The sequence below is a fragment of the Chiloscyllium punctatum genome, chromosome 10, assembly GCF_047496795.1.
Source record: "Chiloscyllium punctatum isolate Juve2018m chromosome 10, sChiPun1.3, whole genome shotgun sequence".
Taxonomy (NCBI): Eukaryota; Metazoa; Chordata; class Chondrichthyes; order Orectolobiformes; family Hemiscylliidae; genus Chiloscyllium; species Chiloscyllium punctatum.
In genome coordinates, this window is record NC_092748.1 from 100,824,204 (window position 1) to 100,839,967 (window position 15,764).

At 38.3% G+C, this 15,764-nt stretch overlaps 1 protein-coding gene across 3 annotated transcripts in view; it reads right to left on the reverse strand.

Moving 5' to 3' along the window:
- Positions 1-507: 507 nt before the first annotated feature.
- The window catches only part of ralba (v-ral simian leukemia viral oncogene homolog Ba (ras related)), a 71,526-nt gene continuing 56,269 nt past the window's right edge, over positions 508-15,764 (reverse strand). For all 3 annotated transcript variants that reach the window (XM_072579881.1, XM_072579882.1, XM_072579883.1), the window contains exons 4-5: positions 3,855-4,032; positions 508-3,515 (exon numbers count right to left, since the gene is read on the reverse strand). In XM_072579881.1, the coding sequence (XP_072435982.1) occupies positions 3,396-3,515; positions 3,855-4,032 (298 nt within the window). In that variant the 3' untranslated portion in view covers positions 508-3,395. The remainder of the gene's footprint in view (positions 3,516-3,854; positions 4,033-15,764) is intronic.

Sequence of the window (15,764 nt, forward strand, 5' to 3'; positions counted from 1 at the left end):
GAAACCATCCCTTAAAATATTACTTTGTCAGTTGGCTTTCAGATTTATGGAGTCATAACAATCTAACACTGCAATACACATTTCTTCCTTGCCGTGCAGAAGAATTAGAAATTATCCGACCGATCCTCTGGATTATGATTGCACATTACAGGATCGTCAATAGTTTTTAATGCAAGTTTGCAAATCCAAACATTTCTGGAATGTGCTGCAAGCAAATACTTTATCACGTTATTCCTACAAGCTTGTCCAGACTAGACTTTGACCAGCACAAACCATTTAAAAGGCAAACTTGTCGAGAGACATTTGAGATTTAAAAATATCAATGATCCAACTCTTCCTTGTTTATGGATCCACAACACCTGCTAAATAGAAATTAAAACAGACAGCCAATAATGAAAATCAGCAAAACTGTGTGCACAAGAAAACATCCTAAAAAGGGAGCTTCATTTCTGTTCAAAAAAAAAGAGACCAAGTTACCCAAACAAGCAGATTTAGATGGCTGGTGCATTGAGCATTTACCTAATGCTTTATTTTATTTTTACAGATGCTTTTGGTGAGGCAATTGTTTGAAAGATGTAAAGGAAAAGCAAAAGATGAAAGAATGCCTTACAGTGCTTCAAGAAAGTATACAAGATAAACATTTTTTGGTAAAATGTTGGATTACCCTAATTGTTTGGAGGCAGAGTGGGCAATTGAAATTTCACTTCAACTAAAACATTGAAAGGCTGTAGTCTTTAACAATCAAGAGCACAGACTTCAGAAGTTATTTATCATGACAGAACAATGTAAACATTTAGGAAGTTTATCAATAGGATTTCAAACATTTTATCAAACCTAGGCTGACAACTGCATATGAAAATGGTCTATACTTCTACACAAAACAAGTTAAAACATACCTAGTTACCCTGATTAAAAATCACAACACCAGGTTTAGTCCAACAGGTTTAATTGGAAGCACTTTCCAATTAAACCTGTTGGACTATAACCTGGTGTTGTGTGATTTTTAACTTTGTACACCCTAGTCCAACACCGGCATCTCCAAATCATAGTTATCTTGAGATGGAAAGGCTCACAGATAGAGGGAAAGTCTACATGTACTGATAGTGAAGTCAGAAAAGTTATTTGGTGGTCTTGATCAACAGCTTTCCTCTTGAGGCAACAGCTGCAGTGACAAGGTAAAAAACAGCATGACCTCTTATTGATTTTAATTATGAATTCCAGAATCAAATTTTTGTCCTTTTGCACCATGTCAATCAATTCCATTTCACAAAGCACAAGATAAAAGGCTGAACTCTTCAGTCCTGATACACAAGTGAACCTTAGTCATTTCAGACCAGAATTACACCAGAGTAATATTTCCACTTCGCACTCCAGCTACCCTTAAGGCCAGAGGTTTTAAAGCATCGAATAGTACACTACACACTTGCACTTAGGATATGTAACATTGTCCAAGCTCCCTTCACTGGAGAGCGTTTTTTTTGGTGCTGAGGAATCTGACTGCATCGTATGTTAACTATGATCTTAGTCACTGAAAAGTAATTTAACACTTCTATAAAATATCCACAAATCAAAAATCAGCTTTTTTCAAGGAACATTGGAGACAGGGATTAATCATGTTACTGGTTTTATTCATAATTCATGTTGAAATATTTCACATTTTCATGATATTAGGTTTGTCTCAATCAGGAAATTTCCATCTCAATTATTCAATTTGTTAGGCAATGTAAACAATCCGAGTAGCTATTATTTTTTGGCAAATACAATACCAGTTTATTATTGGCATGGAACTCCAACCTATTCAGCTCAACATAAACATTGCATTAAATCACAAATTCAGTTATATTATCTACAAATCAAAACAAACAAAAAAGGGGTGAAGTTCAATTCACATGCAATTTGTGTTAAGGCAAATGTAGGAAAATCAATTGCTGTACTGTCCCAATATTCTAGTGTTTTAATGCAATAATAACCCACTTCCATCCAGAAATTGTTGTTAAAAACACGTCAGAATAGCCCAAGGTTTATACAAGTCATTCACAAGATTTACATAAAAACAAACAATCCAATCTTGTTTCTTTACAAATGTTAAAAATCAGTGCGAGATATTGGTCCATTCCACACAGGTCAACTTTGTGTTCTTAAAAACATCTGAAAGAATTCTTCTTTATTCATCACCTTTTACCACAAGACCATACAGGACTATACGTTTTTAAAAAGTATGAACGCTAAACCTACAATAGCCACTGTATTTCACGTGCTCAGTCATTTGCAAAATTAGCTCAAATGTTCAAACTTTTTTTCACACCAATGCTTTACCATAAAAACAGACAGACACACAATCCAATACCCTAATGCATGGGCTGCTCAGGTGAACAGACTTGGAATACTGTTTAGTGCCAGTGATCTGTCTGAAGATCTTAATCTCGAGCACTTTTAATACGACTCATGGAGGTAGAGAATGCAACATGACAGTCTTAGAGACAGTAGAGTAAGTCCCTCCACCTACAAAGCTACTAATTATATTGGGTGCAAAATACCAAAATTGTGTTCTTGGAACAGAGTAGTTATTGTGCTAGTGAAAAGCCTAGGACTAAAAATAAACCAAGATTTTCTTTATCAAGGTAATTAGACTTATGGTTTAATTTTATGGAGAGAAACACCTCCAAAAAGATTTCTACGTAATTAAAACAGCAGAAAAACAACATTACACTTGGGAAATTTTTCCTCTGGACTTGTTAAAGCCAGGAGTAGTTTTAATAAACCTGGCTTCGATTGCACTACATCAGAAAGCTAGGTTTTAAACATTTGCTTCTCGGTGCAACAATACACAAATTGAGAATTTAATTGTACTGCAAGCCCACGTGTGGTGCTGTGTAAAAGAGGATCAGAGTGTTCAAACTAATTTATCAAATGCCATTTTAAACATAAGGTCTTCACATTAAAAGACAAATTAAACTTTGAACACAAGCTGTAATACAACAGCTTATGCATGCTGCCTTTTATAAGTCTGCAGTTTTCTTTTGATGTATTAGAAATCTGCCCTTTAATTACTATCCAAATTGATTTTGAAAGGAGAGGTTATGAATAGTTAGCAGTTAACTGGACAAGGGGATCTAGAGATCTACATGGAAGGTGGAGCATGTTACTGCTTGATAAGTTCGCTCAAAACCAAAATGCTCCTGTAAGAAAAAAGGCAAAGAAATACAAATCCTACAAGTAGGTCCAAAGAATACAACTCACTTAAATCAAAGAGCATCGTATTGACAATGAACCCACTCAATACTTCAAATAAAACACCATTTTGCTATAAAGTGATTAATCATAAACAAATTGAGTGGCTAAATGAATGTTAAGTGCCCAGTTCAAATTGCTGCCAATTGATCCAAAAAAAGAAATCACAGTATGCAGCATCGCTCTCGGAGGCTCTTTTTGTTCCGGCTGCTTTTTTTCCCATTTTTGTCTTTGTTTTCTGACATTTTCTTTGCTCTCACTTCTCTCATCAGGTCAAAAAATACCTAAAGGAGATTTAAAAAAAATAATTTATACAAACTAAAAGCAAAAATATTACAGACTTCATTTGAAAATATCCATAGCTCTTCAAAGGAAGAGACAACTTGCATAAGCAAAATCTTCAACGGACTTAGTTTGTCCTGATAGGTATATTAGTTCAGGAATTAGAGTGCTGGAAGCACACGTTTTTCAGATCATGCAACAACCCCTCTGCAAAATGATTTAGTTGAAATTCCTGTGGAAACATTATACCACTCCTTCAGATCCTGATTGAGTATTAACCAGTCTTGGTATCTATTAGGGATTGTTATATATTTCTATGAGAAAGTATACAAAAAAATTACCTTATCTACATTGGCTCGTGTTTTAGCTGAAGTCTCAACGTACTGAACGCCCCATTCTTCTGCTTTGCTCCTTGCTTCTTCAACAGACACTTGCCTCCGATCTTCCAAATCAGACTTGTTGCCAACTAAAAGCAGTGGGATTTTATCTTCCTCTGCTTTCACACGGAGAATTTGTTCCCTAAAAGTAAGTCATTCATTGAATGCCAAACTGGAAAAGCTAAATATTTTCTCTAAATCAGCAGCATGCAGACGGAACAAGAGTATCATGCAACACCACATAATAAAATGGCCCTGGTAGAGTACCTACAACATTTGAAATTGAGAAAAACACAATCTAGTAGCATCAGGCAAGTCACAGAATTTGTGCATGAAATCATTAGCACAATTCTCTAATCAGTTAACTGGGTCTAAATGTGGAATCAGTTCTCAAGAGGGAACACAAAACCTGTAAGAGAAGTGATAAGTAAATATGATTATACATATCATTTATTAAACTGTAATTAATATAGATTCAGTGAAGATAAAACTCTGCACAAGTGACTTTAGCTTTTTTTTTTAAAATAAGAGTGACATTCTGATCACAAAACCCAAGACTTGACCTTTAAAAAAGGAAAACTCAATTGGTAGGATGGGGGTGGGTATTTTAAGTTTTTAAAAGCTTGGGGTGCTCAATTTTTAGCATAGGAACTATTTTTCATTCATTCACAACTTGGATTCATAATGTCAAATTATAATGTTAATATTTTCAAACAAACTTCAAATAAAGGAGTTAGCCCTCCTTAGATGAAGTAGGTAGGGCATGACAAATGCAATTTACAGTTCATAACCCATCTGGTTCACTAATGTCTTTTAGGGAAAAAAACTTCTCTCCTTACCTGGTCTGGCCTACATGTGACTCGAGCCATATATTGTGGTTGACCTTTAAATGCCCTCTGAGCAATTAGGGATGGACAATAAATGCTGGCCTGGCCAGCAAGCAAAGCGGCCAGCATCAGGAGGTGGAGAAGTCAATGTTTAGGGTATAACCTTTCTTCAGGGCTAGATGTGGGGATAGGAGGAACTACAGATAAAAGGAGGGAGGTGGGGTTGGGTGGGGAGAGTAGCAGAATAATTCAAGTATGATAGGCAAACAGGTAGCGGATTTGATCTGGCTGGCAGATGGGAGGGATGTAACTGGTCTGTAGCTGGAAGGGTTGGTCAATTGTTGGAAAGAAAGCACACAGCTAGGAAGGTTATTTGAAATTTGAGAACTCAAATGTTAAGTCCTCCAGCCTATAGGCTGCCCAGGCAGAAAGAAAGATGCTGTTCCTTCAATTTGCGGTCTGATTGACTGCAGCAATGGAAGAGGCTGAAGATGGACATATTGGAGGGGGAATTGAAATGGACAGTGACTGGGGAGGTTAGGCTGACTGTTTCGGGGCCAAAGATACTCAGGTAGCCTTATTTTAAGCAAGATTTTCTTCCCAGTCACCCAGATGCCTCCACCGCACCCCCTCCATTCACCATTACTGCTCTAAACTGCATCCCCCCCCCCTCCAACTCCCAACATAAGATGGGTACAACCCCATCCTCACTTTCAACCCCACCAGCCTCCACATCCAATTCATCTTCAACACTTCCGCCAACCCCAACTGGACCCACTGTCAAGAACATCTTTCCTTTCCCCACTCCCTGGTCTGCACTCCCCCACCCCAACACAACCCTCACCTTGCCCTATAAGCAAAAAAGATGCAACACTTGCCCATATACCACTTCCCTCACCTCCATTCTGGGCTCTAAAATAGTCCTTCCAGATCAGACAGAAGTCTACCTGCATCTGGTGCTCTCAATGTGATCTTCTCCACATCAGTGAGACCCAACAGACTAGGTAACCATTTTGCCAGACACCTGCACCAGGTCCAAAACAGCCAACCTGACCTCCCAATCACCACCCATTTCAATTCCCCCTCCACCGCCATCACCATGTCATTCAGATCACAAGCTGGAGGAACACCACCGTATCTTCCACCTGGGCAACCTACAGGTTGGAGGACTTAAGAGTTTAATTTCAAATAACCTTCCCATCAGCTCCCTTTCCAGCTCTGCCTCCTCCCTTCCATTCCACGTATCAACCCTTCCTTCCAGCAACCAACCAGATTCATCCCTCCCAACTAAGTCGTACCTACTACCAGTGCTCACCATTCTGCTATTCCTGCAATCCCCCCCCAACCCACCCAAACCCCATATAGCACTAAAGAATTATACCCAAAACTTTGACTTCAGCTCTTACTGCACTCTTCCAGCCTCCTGTCTACTTTGGAATTCAGCATCTGGAGATTTTTGTCTCTAGCCAGTGACACCATTATCCTATGAAGGAATGAAATTTTTAAAAGTGTACTATAATGTGAGAATATCTTCAACTAGTGCAGATAGCAATCAATGCAATTGGAATACAGAGTTTTACACCTAAGCAACAGTAGTACATGTCACAGCAAGTGTTACTGACGCCTGAAGTAAGAGTAATGATTGTTGAAAGTAGAGAACACCATATACCCTATAGTTTACACTAAATTTCACCAAAATGTTTTAAGTCAAAAGCCCCTTCCATTTGAACTACTTCAACAGGTCACAGCTTTTCACCCCCTAATCACCTCTACGAATATCCTTCTGATTAGTCACCCTTACCAGTAAACTTATTTTGGGGAAGAATTAGGTCAAAGCAAATACAATATACCGAATCATTGAATCCCTACAGTGTGCAAAGAGGCCATTTGGCCCATCAAATCTGCACCAATCCTCTGAAGAGTATTTTACCTAGACCCAAACTCCTACTTATCACAGTAACCTTACATTTAATCCACCCTGCATATCCCTGGACGCCATGGGCAATTTTAGCATGGACAATCCACCCAATCTGAACATCTTTGGACCACTACATCAGTTAATAGAAAAACATTAAAGTTAATACATTACAAAATGTAGCATTTTACTAGATTCTTTACACTGTACTTACAGCAAATACTGAATTCGTATTATATAAGCATGGACAACCATTTGTTTCCCAATCTAATCCCACTGTTCAAAAAACCTGTACATACATGTTATGACCCAACTCTAGAGCAGATGGGAATTAAAGCTAGACCTTCTGGACCATCAGTAGGGACACTACCACCATACTATAAGAATCCCCAGCTCTTGATGCCCAATTCCCTACTGGAACAGTTATAAAATCCACAAAGCTCATTCCTGATGTCCCGAGATCATTGCGCACGCATTCCTGAAGAGGCAGAGTTTGTTTTCCAACAATGGATTCCAAATCTAAAAAAAAAACACCCCAAAATGTACATTGAGTTAAAATATAATTATAAATCTCGCTCTCAACTCCCAAGAATCACCTACTTTGCAGGCAAAGTGTTCTGAAATCTTTATGACTGAACTACAAGATGCACACCCTATTGTTCAGTGGCTGAGCAAGTCAGTCCAGAAATAAACTTTAGTTTTCAAACATTTGGTCTGTTATGAGGTTCACAGCATAGTAAACCACTTATTAACAAGTTGCAATTCATTGAACAACAATGGGTGTGGTTCATTTTCCACTTGCTGACTTTGAGATTAGAGAACCTTGGCTTGCAATTAAACACTACAGGGTGCTGTGTTATAAAGTACACCAGTCAGACAGACTATAGTTGAAGAAAACTGGTCAGAATGAAATCTAGATTATTTGAAGGCATAAAAAGAGCAAATAGAATAGAGCAAGAGCACGCAAAAAAAAGGTATTTAAACTGGAGGATACATTAAAAACAAAAATTCCCAAGACAATTTAAACAAATGCTGTGAATTTACCCCAAGTTCTCTAATCAACACCACTAGAAACAGATCAACTTGTCAATCTCAGTATGTTCAAAGTTAGCACCATATTTGCCCATATACCTAACTGGTAATTTGCATGTCAAACTTAACCCAATGATTACAGAACAATTAAAATGTCTGAGGACATGATACTACATAAATGGTCCTCAATTTATTAATCTTTTCCCGTTTGAAGGCATATGAACTTTAATGTATCACAACTTCACAGTTAAAATACATTGGTCACCAGCACCATATCTGGAATTAGTATGAAAGGACAGTTTCACAGAAGCTGAAGCTAGGATGTACTTGATTAATAAGAAAGTAGGGGTAGCACATTTCTGATCTTCCAGATTTTGGAAGACATTTGCTAATAGAAGTTATGCACTCTTGATTAGCTGCTTTTATTTGCTGTCATCGAACCCATGATTATGCAACTCTACTTCTATCCAAAGTTGCCACTATCCATTAGGGACATCAGTACTTAGAGGAGCACCTGAAGTGTCAGAACATTCAAGACTGTGGGTCTAATACAAAGTGGTATAGTGTTAGTAGTAATATATTTTTGATGGGAAGGACTCAATAGGTCAAAGGACCTCTTCTGTATTGTATGATTTTATGACTACTTATCCCAAGCATGAAATTTGGATGGCCTTTCTAATGCAGTACTGCTGGGAATTAACCAGCAGAGGGCTTACTGGAGTCAGGAAATTCTGGGTCAGTCTCCAGAGCAAAAGGTTCGAGTCCTATTTGTTAAAAATTAGAGCAATTCTTGTGACAAATGACACTGGAGGAGTTGCAGAGAAAAAAAGCATGTGAAACATCAGTCTCCAGTGTAAAGACTTAATACTAAGTTATCAAAAATAGCAGAGGGTGAGTGGGCGAGGGTGGTGGTTAGAAGAAAAAAAAAGTCCTCCATTCATATATAAACGATCTTGCTCCAGTCACTTCAAAACCCTTTGCAGCATACAAAATGTACCCATGCTGGTGTTGCTCAATTGTTCTATTACAAACCAAAATGTCCTTCTCCAACAGTCTTGACTGAGCTCAAAATGTGATGTCCCCTCCTTCTGTTGCCTTCACAAACTAGATGCTGCATCACATGTTCAATTGAGGATAGAAACTTAGCCCATCATGCAATTTCATTTTTTATTTAAAATTGAGAAATACAGGCATTCGTTATGATCAGTTTGAGGATATTGGAAGTTGAAATACACTTGCTAGAGGGAAAGATATTTAAATGCAGTTTTAAAAAAAAAATCACTCTGCCAAACAAATAGCAATAGTATTGGGCAGCATTAAAACAAGATTCTTAAAAGCTTCTTTAGTACAGAGCAGAACCTTTCAGGAGGAGTTGTTTAACCATTCAGCTTTGGGGGGTAGGGAGATAGGAAAATTGGGAGTATGATTAGAAATTTGCATTTGATTTATAGTTACCATGGGGACGAACAAATTGTAAAGAGGAAATTCCCAAAAGCTGAGTTATCTTTTCCATTTCTGCAGCTGACACCTTGAAATAACTAAAATCGAGCCACAAACAAGTTGTGAACAGTCACCAGGATTACAAGACTGGAATAATCTATTCTTAACTAGCTGTAACTTGTTTGGTAGGCAACATCTGCCGAGTGGACATCAGACAATCATAAATCACTAATATATTTGTAGTTGGAGTACTGGTGATGCTTCAAAAAGTCTTACTTCCATCCTACAAGGTTACCAACCTTGTTAACAAATTGTACCTCAGTACAAATCAAATTGCTCATGAGGTCAAAATAGCATGTCTTACCAAGCCCAAAACTGCTTAATGTGAATAGCTTGTACATATTCCCCAGCAGTGTGCTAAAGCTCAGAATAGTTTCAAGTTACAATATTTTATACCCATTTGAAAAATAAAACATTCCAATAAACTTAGAGACAAGAGCATTCCAAACCACAGAAAAAGCTGAATGCAATTTTGTTTTTAAAAAGATATTTTTTAAAAAAACCCAATAGCTTGCTTGCCTAAGGGCCTAACTTTCAGAAAATGCAGAACAGATGATAAATATTTACTCTTAAAAGGAATGAACATTAAGTTGGATTGCCATGCACTTCACTACTTGTGGTTTATTGCATTGAGGACTAAACATACTATTTGCCTTTTCAATTGCTTGCTGCAACTGCATGCTGCTTTTAATGTCTTATGAATAAGGGTACCCAGATTTGTTTGGACACTTTCACTTCCCAACTTAAGAAATATGCCTTTATATTTAAACTAAAATTCATTTCCAATCTGGGAGGATAGAGGGGATAAAGCTGGTGTAGGATAGACAGAGCAAGAACTGTGCAAAACACTGGAAATATTGTGGAAAGTCAAAGAGGACAGTAACAGGCTCACAGGATATAAAGTAGGCCATGACATGGGGTCACAGTTTTGGATTAGTTAATTTGAGCATGCAGGATGAGGGGTTGGTCAAGAGAACACAGCAATGGTCTATAGTAACAACAGGATGAAGATGTTAACAGCAAGTTTCAGATGGCTGAAATAACATGTGATGGTACATAGGAGTAAAGTCTTTTAGATGTAAAGGATGTGGTCAAAGATCAATTTGAAGTCAAAAAGATGCTGAGATTACAAGCAGTTTCTTTCAGCCTGAAAAGATGGTTAGAGAAAGCAATGGAATCTGTAAAACAGTGTGGAGATGCATGCATCTCAAATTAACACTGATTTTAGTTTGGAGCAAAGATCAATACTGAAATCTATTTTCTGCTCCCAAGACAATCTTTGATAACCCAAGCAAACAAAATCTTAAAATTCATTTCAATGTTATAGTACCCATCTAAAATGTACACAAGTCACAAATGTGTTTGGATTAATCATTTTTCACTGACATGCTATCACTTTTGATTTATCAATTCAGAGCAGGAATAGTAAAGGCTGTATAAATCAAATGGTGCTGTCTTAATTTTTAATGCTTCAAATAGAGTAATTGGAACTTTAAAGTTTTAGTTCTAGTGTTATGACTAGTACTTTTCAGTAAATGGAAGACAAACATACGCTGTTGCAACAATCTGGCTCTGGAACAGATTCCCAGACAGTAAAAAGTTCAGGAAAAGGACTTTTAATGGGATGAAATTAACAATGAATAACTAAAGCTTTTGTTAAAAAAAATGCTGCAGTTCTGTACAAGATTCAGTTTGAATATTTAGAGTACTCCTGTTGGTCCAGGCCACACTCCAGGGACTCGAGCACAACACATGAAAAATTGCCGTATATATGGAGAACTATTTCATTGTGAAGTGCAACTAACCGATGTTAAGGTGGATGTGAAAGATTAATTAAAGACTTATTCTTAAGATGCAGGCATTGCCTATCCCTAATTGCCCAGAGGGCAATTTAGAGTCAACCGCATTGCTGTGGATCAGGAGTCACATGTAAGCCTGACCAGGTAAGGATAGCAGTTTCCTTCCCGAAAAGGACATTCATGAAAAGAATGGGTTTGTCCAGACAACAATGAATCACTGTCATTAGACTCAATTCCAGATTTTTACTGAATTCAAATCTCACCATCTGCTGTGGCAGGATTCAAACCAGAATACCCATAACATTACCTAGGTCTCTGCATTAACAGTCCAGCTTTAATAGCACTAGGCCAATGTCTTCCCAGTATTCTAACCTTCAAAGAGCAAGGAAATTTCTCTGGTCCAAAGATTGATAAACTGATTAAGCTCACTGGCAGGCTTTGAATGTAAATTTCCACTAAACACAAAAGCTGTAACAATAATTTCACAAGTTACAAGGCAATAGAAATCCAGCCTGACTGCTTTGCAACTGACAAAAGTAATCCAAGTCATGCTTGTTAGGAACTAATGTCATTTATACAGTATAAATCCATATGAAAGCAGCTTTACTCTATAAAGATTCAAATACCAGAAATATAGCTTAATGTATGATAAATGAAGCTAATAAGGGTGTAATCTGGTAAACAGATGATTACAAAAGACAGGTACTAGGGAAAAAACAGGCAGCAAGAGTTGCAGCTTGAAATAAAGACTGGTGAGGAGGACAGTATTTGATCTTCAAATCTACATAAATGTTTTCACACATCTATCTTTAGCCTGGGGCCTGATCTTAAAAAAGTTTTTGAACCTTCAATTAACAGAACATAGTAAATCAAAGACTAATTGTAGCTCTTGGAAAACCCATTCAATTCAGATTATTTTCATTCAGTTTTTTTTGCAGGAAGCAAATTGCAAGCTTGACTGCCCGGTCAGAGTAATAGCTCACTGCACCATCAACATGTGCCCTAGAAGGGAAGACTGCTGACAGCGTTGCCTGTTGAGGGGCAGAGAAATAGTTAGTTACTATGGGGGAAAATAGGAATTATATTTTGGGAAGGGAGTAAAAGAAAGAAAAAAAAAAGGACGGGGGGGGGGGGGGGGGGAAAGAGGGGGAGGGGGGGTGGGGAGGAAGAGGAGAAAGAAAGAACTGTAGGAGAAAAAGACTATGGCATATTTGTGTTAAAAGCAAGAGATGTGATTTTAATGTCTTGCTAAAATTTTGCCAAAATATACTAATTCTTTACACCAACTAGACATTCAGGTAGCCTCATTTACCCACAAATATGCCCCTTCTGATAATTTACAGACTGCTAACATCTTAAAGAACTATAGCTCCAATTTGTCAGTAGTGTCAATGTTGTATAGTATTATTCTATCACAAGATGAACATGTAGGGCGTGATATGCATTGGAATAGGGAGCTCCACATGATTCACTTTTACTGATGACTGAAGCCCAAACCACAAGAGGCCAGTATTGCTACAAGTGCTGCATGGGAAGTGGTTATCAAATGTTGTGGGTTTTCAGTAGTCACTGATTGTTATGGAAGCACAACCCATCCTACAACTGATGTCACCATTTTCCTCTTGTTAGCTGGCTTCCAGGTGGTGATTGTTTAGTCACTTAATTTCACATTTCCAAGCTTCTCTGAAGCTTAACTTTGACCATCATTAGTTTTCTGATTATAGCTATTTCACCATTTAAAAAAAGATTCTTAAACTCCATTTGGAATATTTAGCAGTTTTGGGTCGCAAATTTAAGGCATTGCTGGCCCTGGGTGCTGTCCAAAAAGGTAGCTCAAACACACAGGGCAGCAAAGAAAACAAAAACTGCCAGGCTTTCTGGTGGCAGTTTTAGCTGGCTTGATAGCAGAGCACTGAGTTATAACATTATAGGTTTAGCCATAATCTTGATTCCCAAATGGTTTGGGCATATGCAAATCTCACAGGGATGCAATACAGCACAAATTTCAATGAAGTTGAAATCTCTCAAAAAGGAGTCCACTGCCAAGACAAAAATGACTGTTTAGTACCTTAGAGTACAATTGGTGCCAGTCATTTTAAATTAAAAACTGGGGCAACAAGGACAGCAAGGAAAGACAACTTGGGTTTCAGGATTGTCATTATAACCTTTATCATGGGAGGGAAGGAGGGAGTACTTGTAAAGAGTAAGTGACCACCCTCTTGGCAAAGCACAAAGAACATGAATGTAGCAAGTAGGGACTTAGCAATCCTCAGACAGCACAAAACATGGAGATAAGGCATCCAGGTGGCACAGTGGTTAGCATTGCTGCCTCACGGCACCAGAGACCTGAGTTCAATTCCCACCTCAGGTGACTTACTGTGTGGAGTTTGCACATTCGCCCAGTGTCTGTGTGGGTTTCCTCCGGGTGCGCCGGTTTCCTCCCACAGTCCAAATATGTGCAGGTTAGGTGAGTTGGCCATGCTAAATTACCTGTTAGTGTTAGATGAAGGGGTAGATATAGGGGAATGGGTCTGGGTGGGTTGCGCTTCGATGTGGACTTGTTGGGCCGAAGGACCTGTTTCCAAACTAAGTAATCTAATCTAAAGTAATCTAATAATACATTTCCCCAACCTCTTATTTATCAAAGCTAGAAGGCTTTGGATGCACCCCACAATCATCTCTCGTATTTATGCATTGCCTTTAATATAAGTCCCAAGGCAATTCAAGACAGCTAACCCATTGGGTATGTATGATTTTCACTGCACCCAAAAAAGCCAGAAATGGAGCTGTGCGGAGATCCTGCAGGAAATTAGAGAATCAAAACGCAGTTCAGAAGACTTCTCAACCCATCATGTGTCCCAGCTTATTTGAAAAAGATATTCAATCAGTCCCACTCCACTACACTTTGCCCATTGCCCCATTAGGTGTTTGTCTCATTTATTTGTCCATTCCCTACCAAGTTAATTTCCACATCTTTTCAGGCAGTGCATCTTCTGTTATAGCAGTATGGTACACTTCTTCCCCACCGTCCTCACGTTCCCTCTCGTTATTGATCCTTTCACAACTGGAAAGGGTTCATTCTAGTTTACCTCAAAAAACCATTTGTGTATTTCAAAACCTTGATCAAATCTGACCATAGCCTTCACGGATCCAAACTTAGTTTATGCCATGTAACTTCAGACATGATTTCATCTCAAAAGACTTCATATTCTTTCTAAACCACATTACCCAGAATTAGATATTATCCTCCAACTGTGATCTAAATTGGTTACTGATTATAAAAAAGGTTGAGTATATTCCTTGATTTTGTACTGTTTATTTGCAAAGCCTTGAATCCCATCTGCCTCAAAAGCCTTCTCAACTCATCCAAACAAAAAAAGAGACAACATTGCAACTGCACATGTCCCTCCAAAACCAGAAAAGCTTTCATTTAGTTATTTGTTTTCTTTCCCTTAAATTTCATATCCATGCAGAAACTGTTCCTTTAACTCCATAAGCAAGCTTAAGTCTTTTTTTTGGTTTTTCATCAAATGCCTTTTAAGATAGTGTGATATCGTTGATTCTGTGACTAGTGTCCTGAATCTAAATAGAAGTATATGGTATGAGACACGAGTTGGTTCTGATAGATTGACAAATGGTGGTGGAAAGGCAATCGCAAACTTTCAAAGAGCAAATGGGTGAACAGCAACAAATTCCTGTACAGTGCAAAAAAAACATGAAAGTTGGCAAACCATAGCTTATTATTAAAATGAAGTAACAGAAGATCCAAGGAAGAGGCAAAAATAAAATCAGAAAAACACAAAAGGACAGATTAAAAAAAAGGAAAGTTGAGAATCAGAGTAAGCTTGCAGGGAATACAAAAAATGACTGCAACAGTTTCTATAGGTAGGTGAGCAAAAGAAAGATTGGTGAAGACTAATCAATCAAACAGGAGAATTTAAAATGTGGAACAATTTATAATGGCTGACCAACTAAACACAGCAAATCATTTATTAACCAGCACCTATTGGCCAGTGGATCAAATATTCTAGATTGTTGTGAAGCTTAAAAGGGTTCAGAAAAGATTTACAAGGATGTTGCCAGGCTTGGAGGATCTGAGCTATAGGGAGAGGCTGAACAGGCTGGGGCTGTTTTCCCTGGAGCGTCGGAGACTAAGGAGTGACCTTATAGAGGTTTACAAAATTATGAGGGGCATGGATAGGATAAATAGGCAAAGTCTTTTCCCTGGGGTCAGGGAGTCCAGGACTAGAGGACATAGGTTTAGGGTGAGTGGGGAAAGATATAAAAGAGACCTATGGGGCAACTTTTTCAGGCAGAGAGAGTGGTATGTGTATGGAATGAGCTGCCAGAGGATGTGGAGGAGGCTGGTACTATTGCAACATTTAAGAGGCATTTGGATGGGTATTGAATAGGAAGGGTTTGGAGGGATATGGGCCAGGTGCTGTCAGGTAGGACTAGTTTGGGTTGGATATCTGATCAGCATGGATGGGTTGGACTGAAGAGTCTGTTTCCATGCTTACATCTCTATGACTCTAAGAGGTCCACTAAGTAATAGAAACAATGCAGGGGGTATACACACTTATACCTTATTTACAGCATATATCACTTTGTTGGGGGGGGGGGGGGGGGGAAAGAGGAGGAAAAATGGGAACGAAAGCAAAAAAAAATCAGGAATTATTAGGCCAGCCTGATGTCAGCACTCAAAATACTGAAGTACATTATCAAACATTTGAGCGCAAAATGACAGCTGCAGACTATATTTAAAAGGAGCTTTAATTCTGCCCTTTAATTGTTGCCCTTT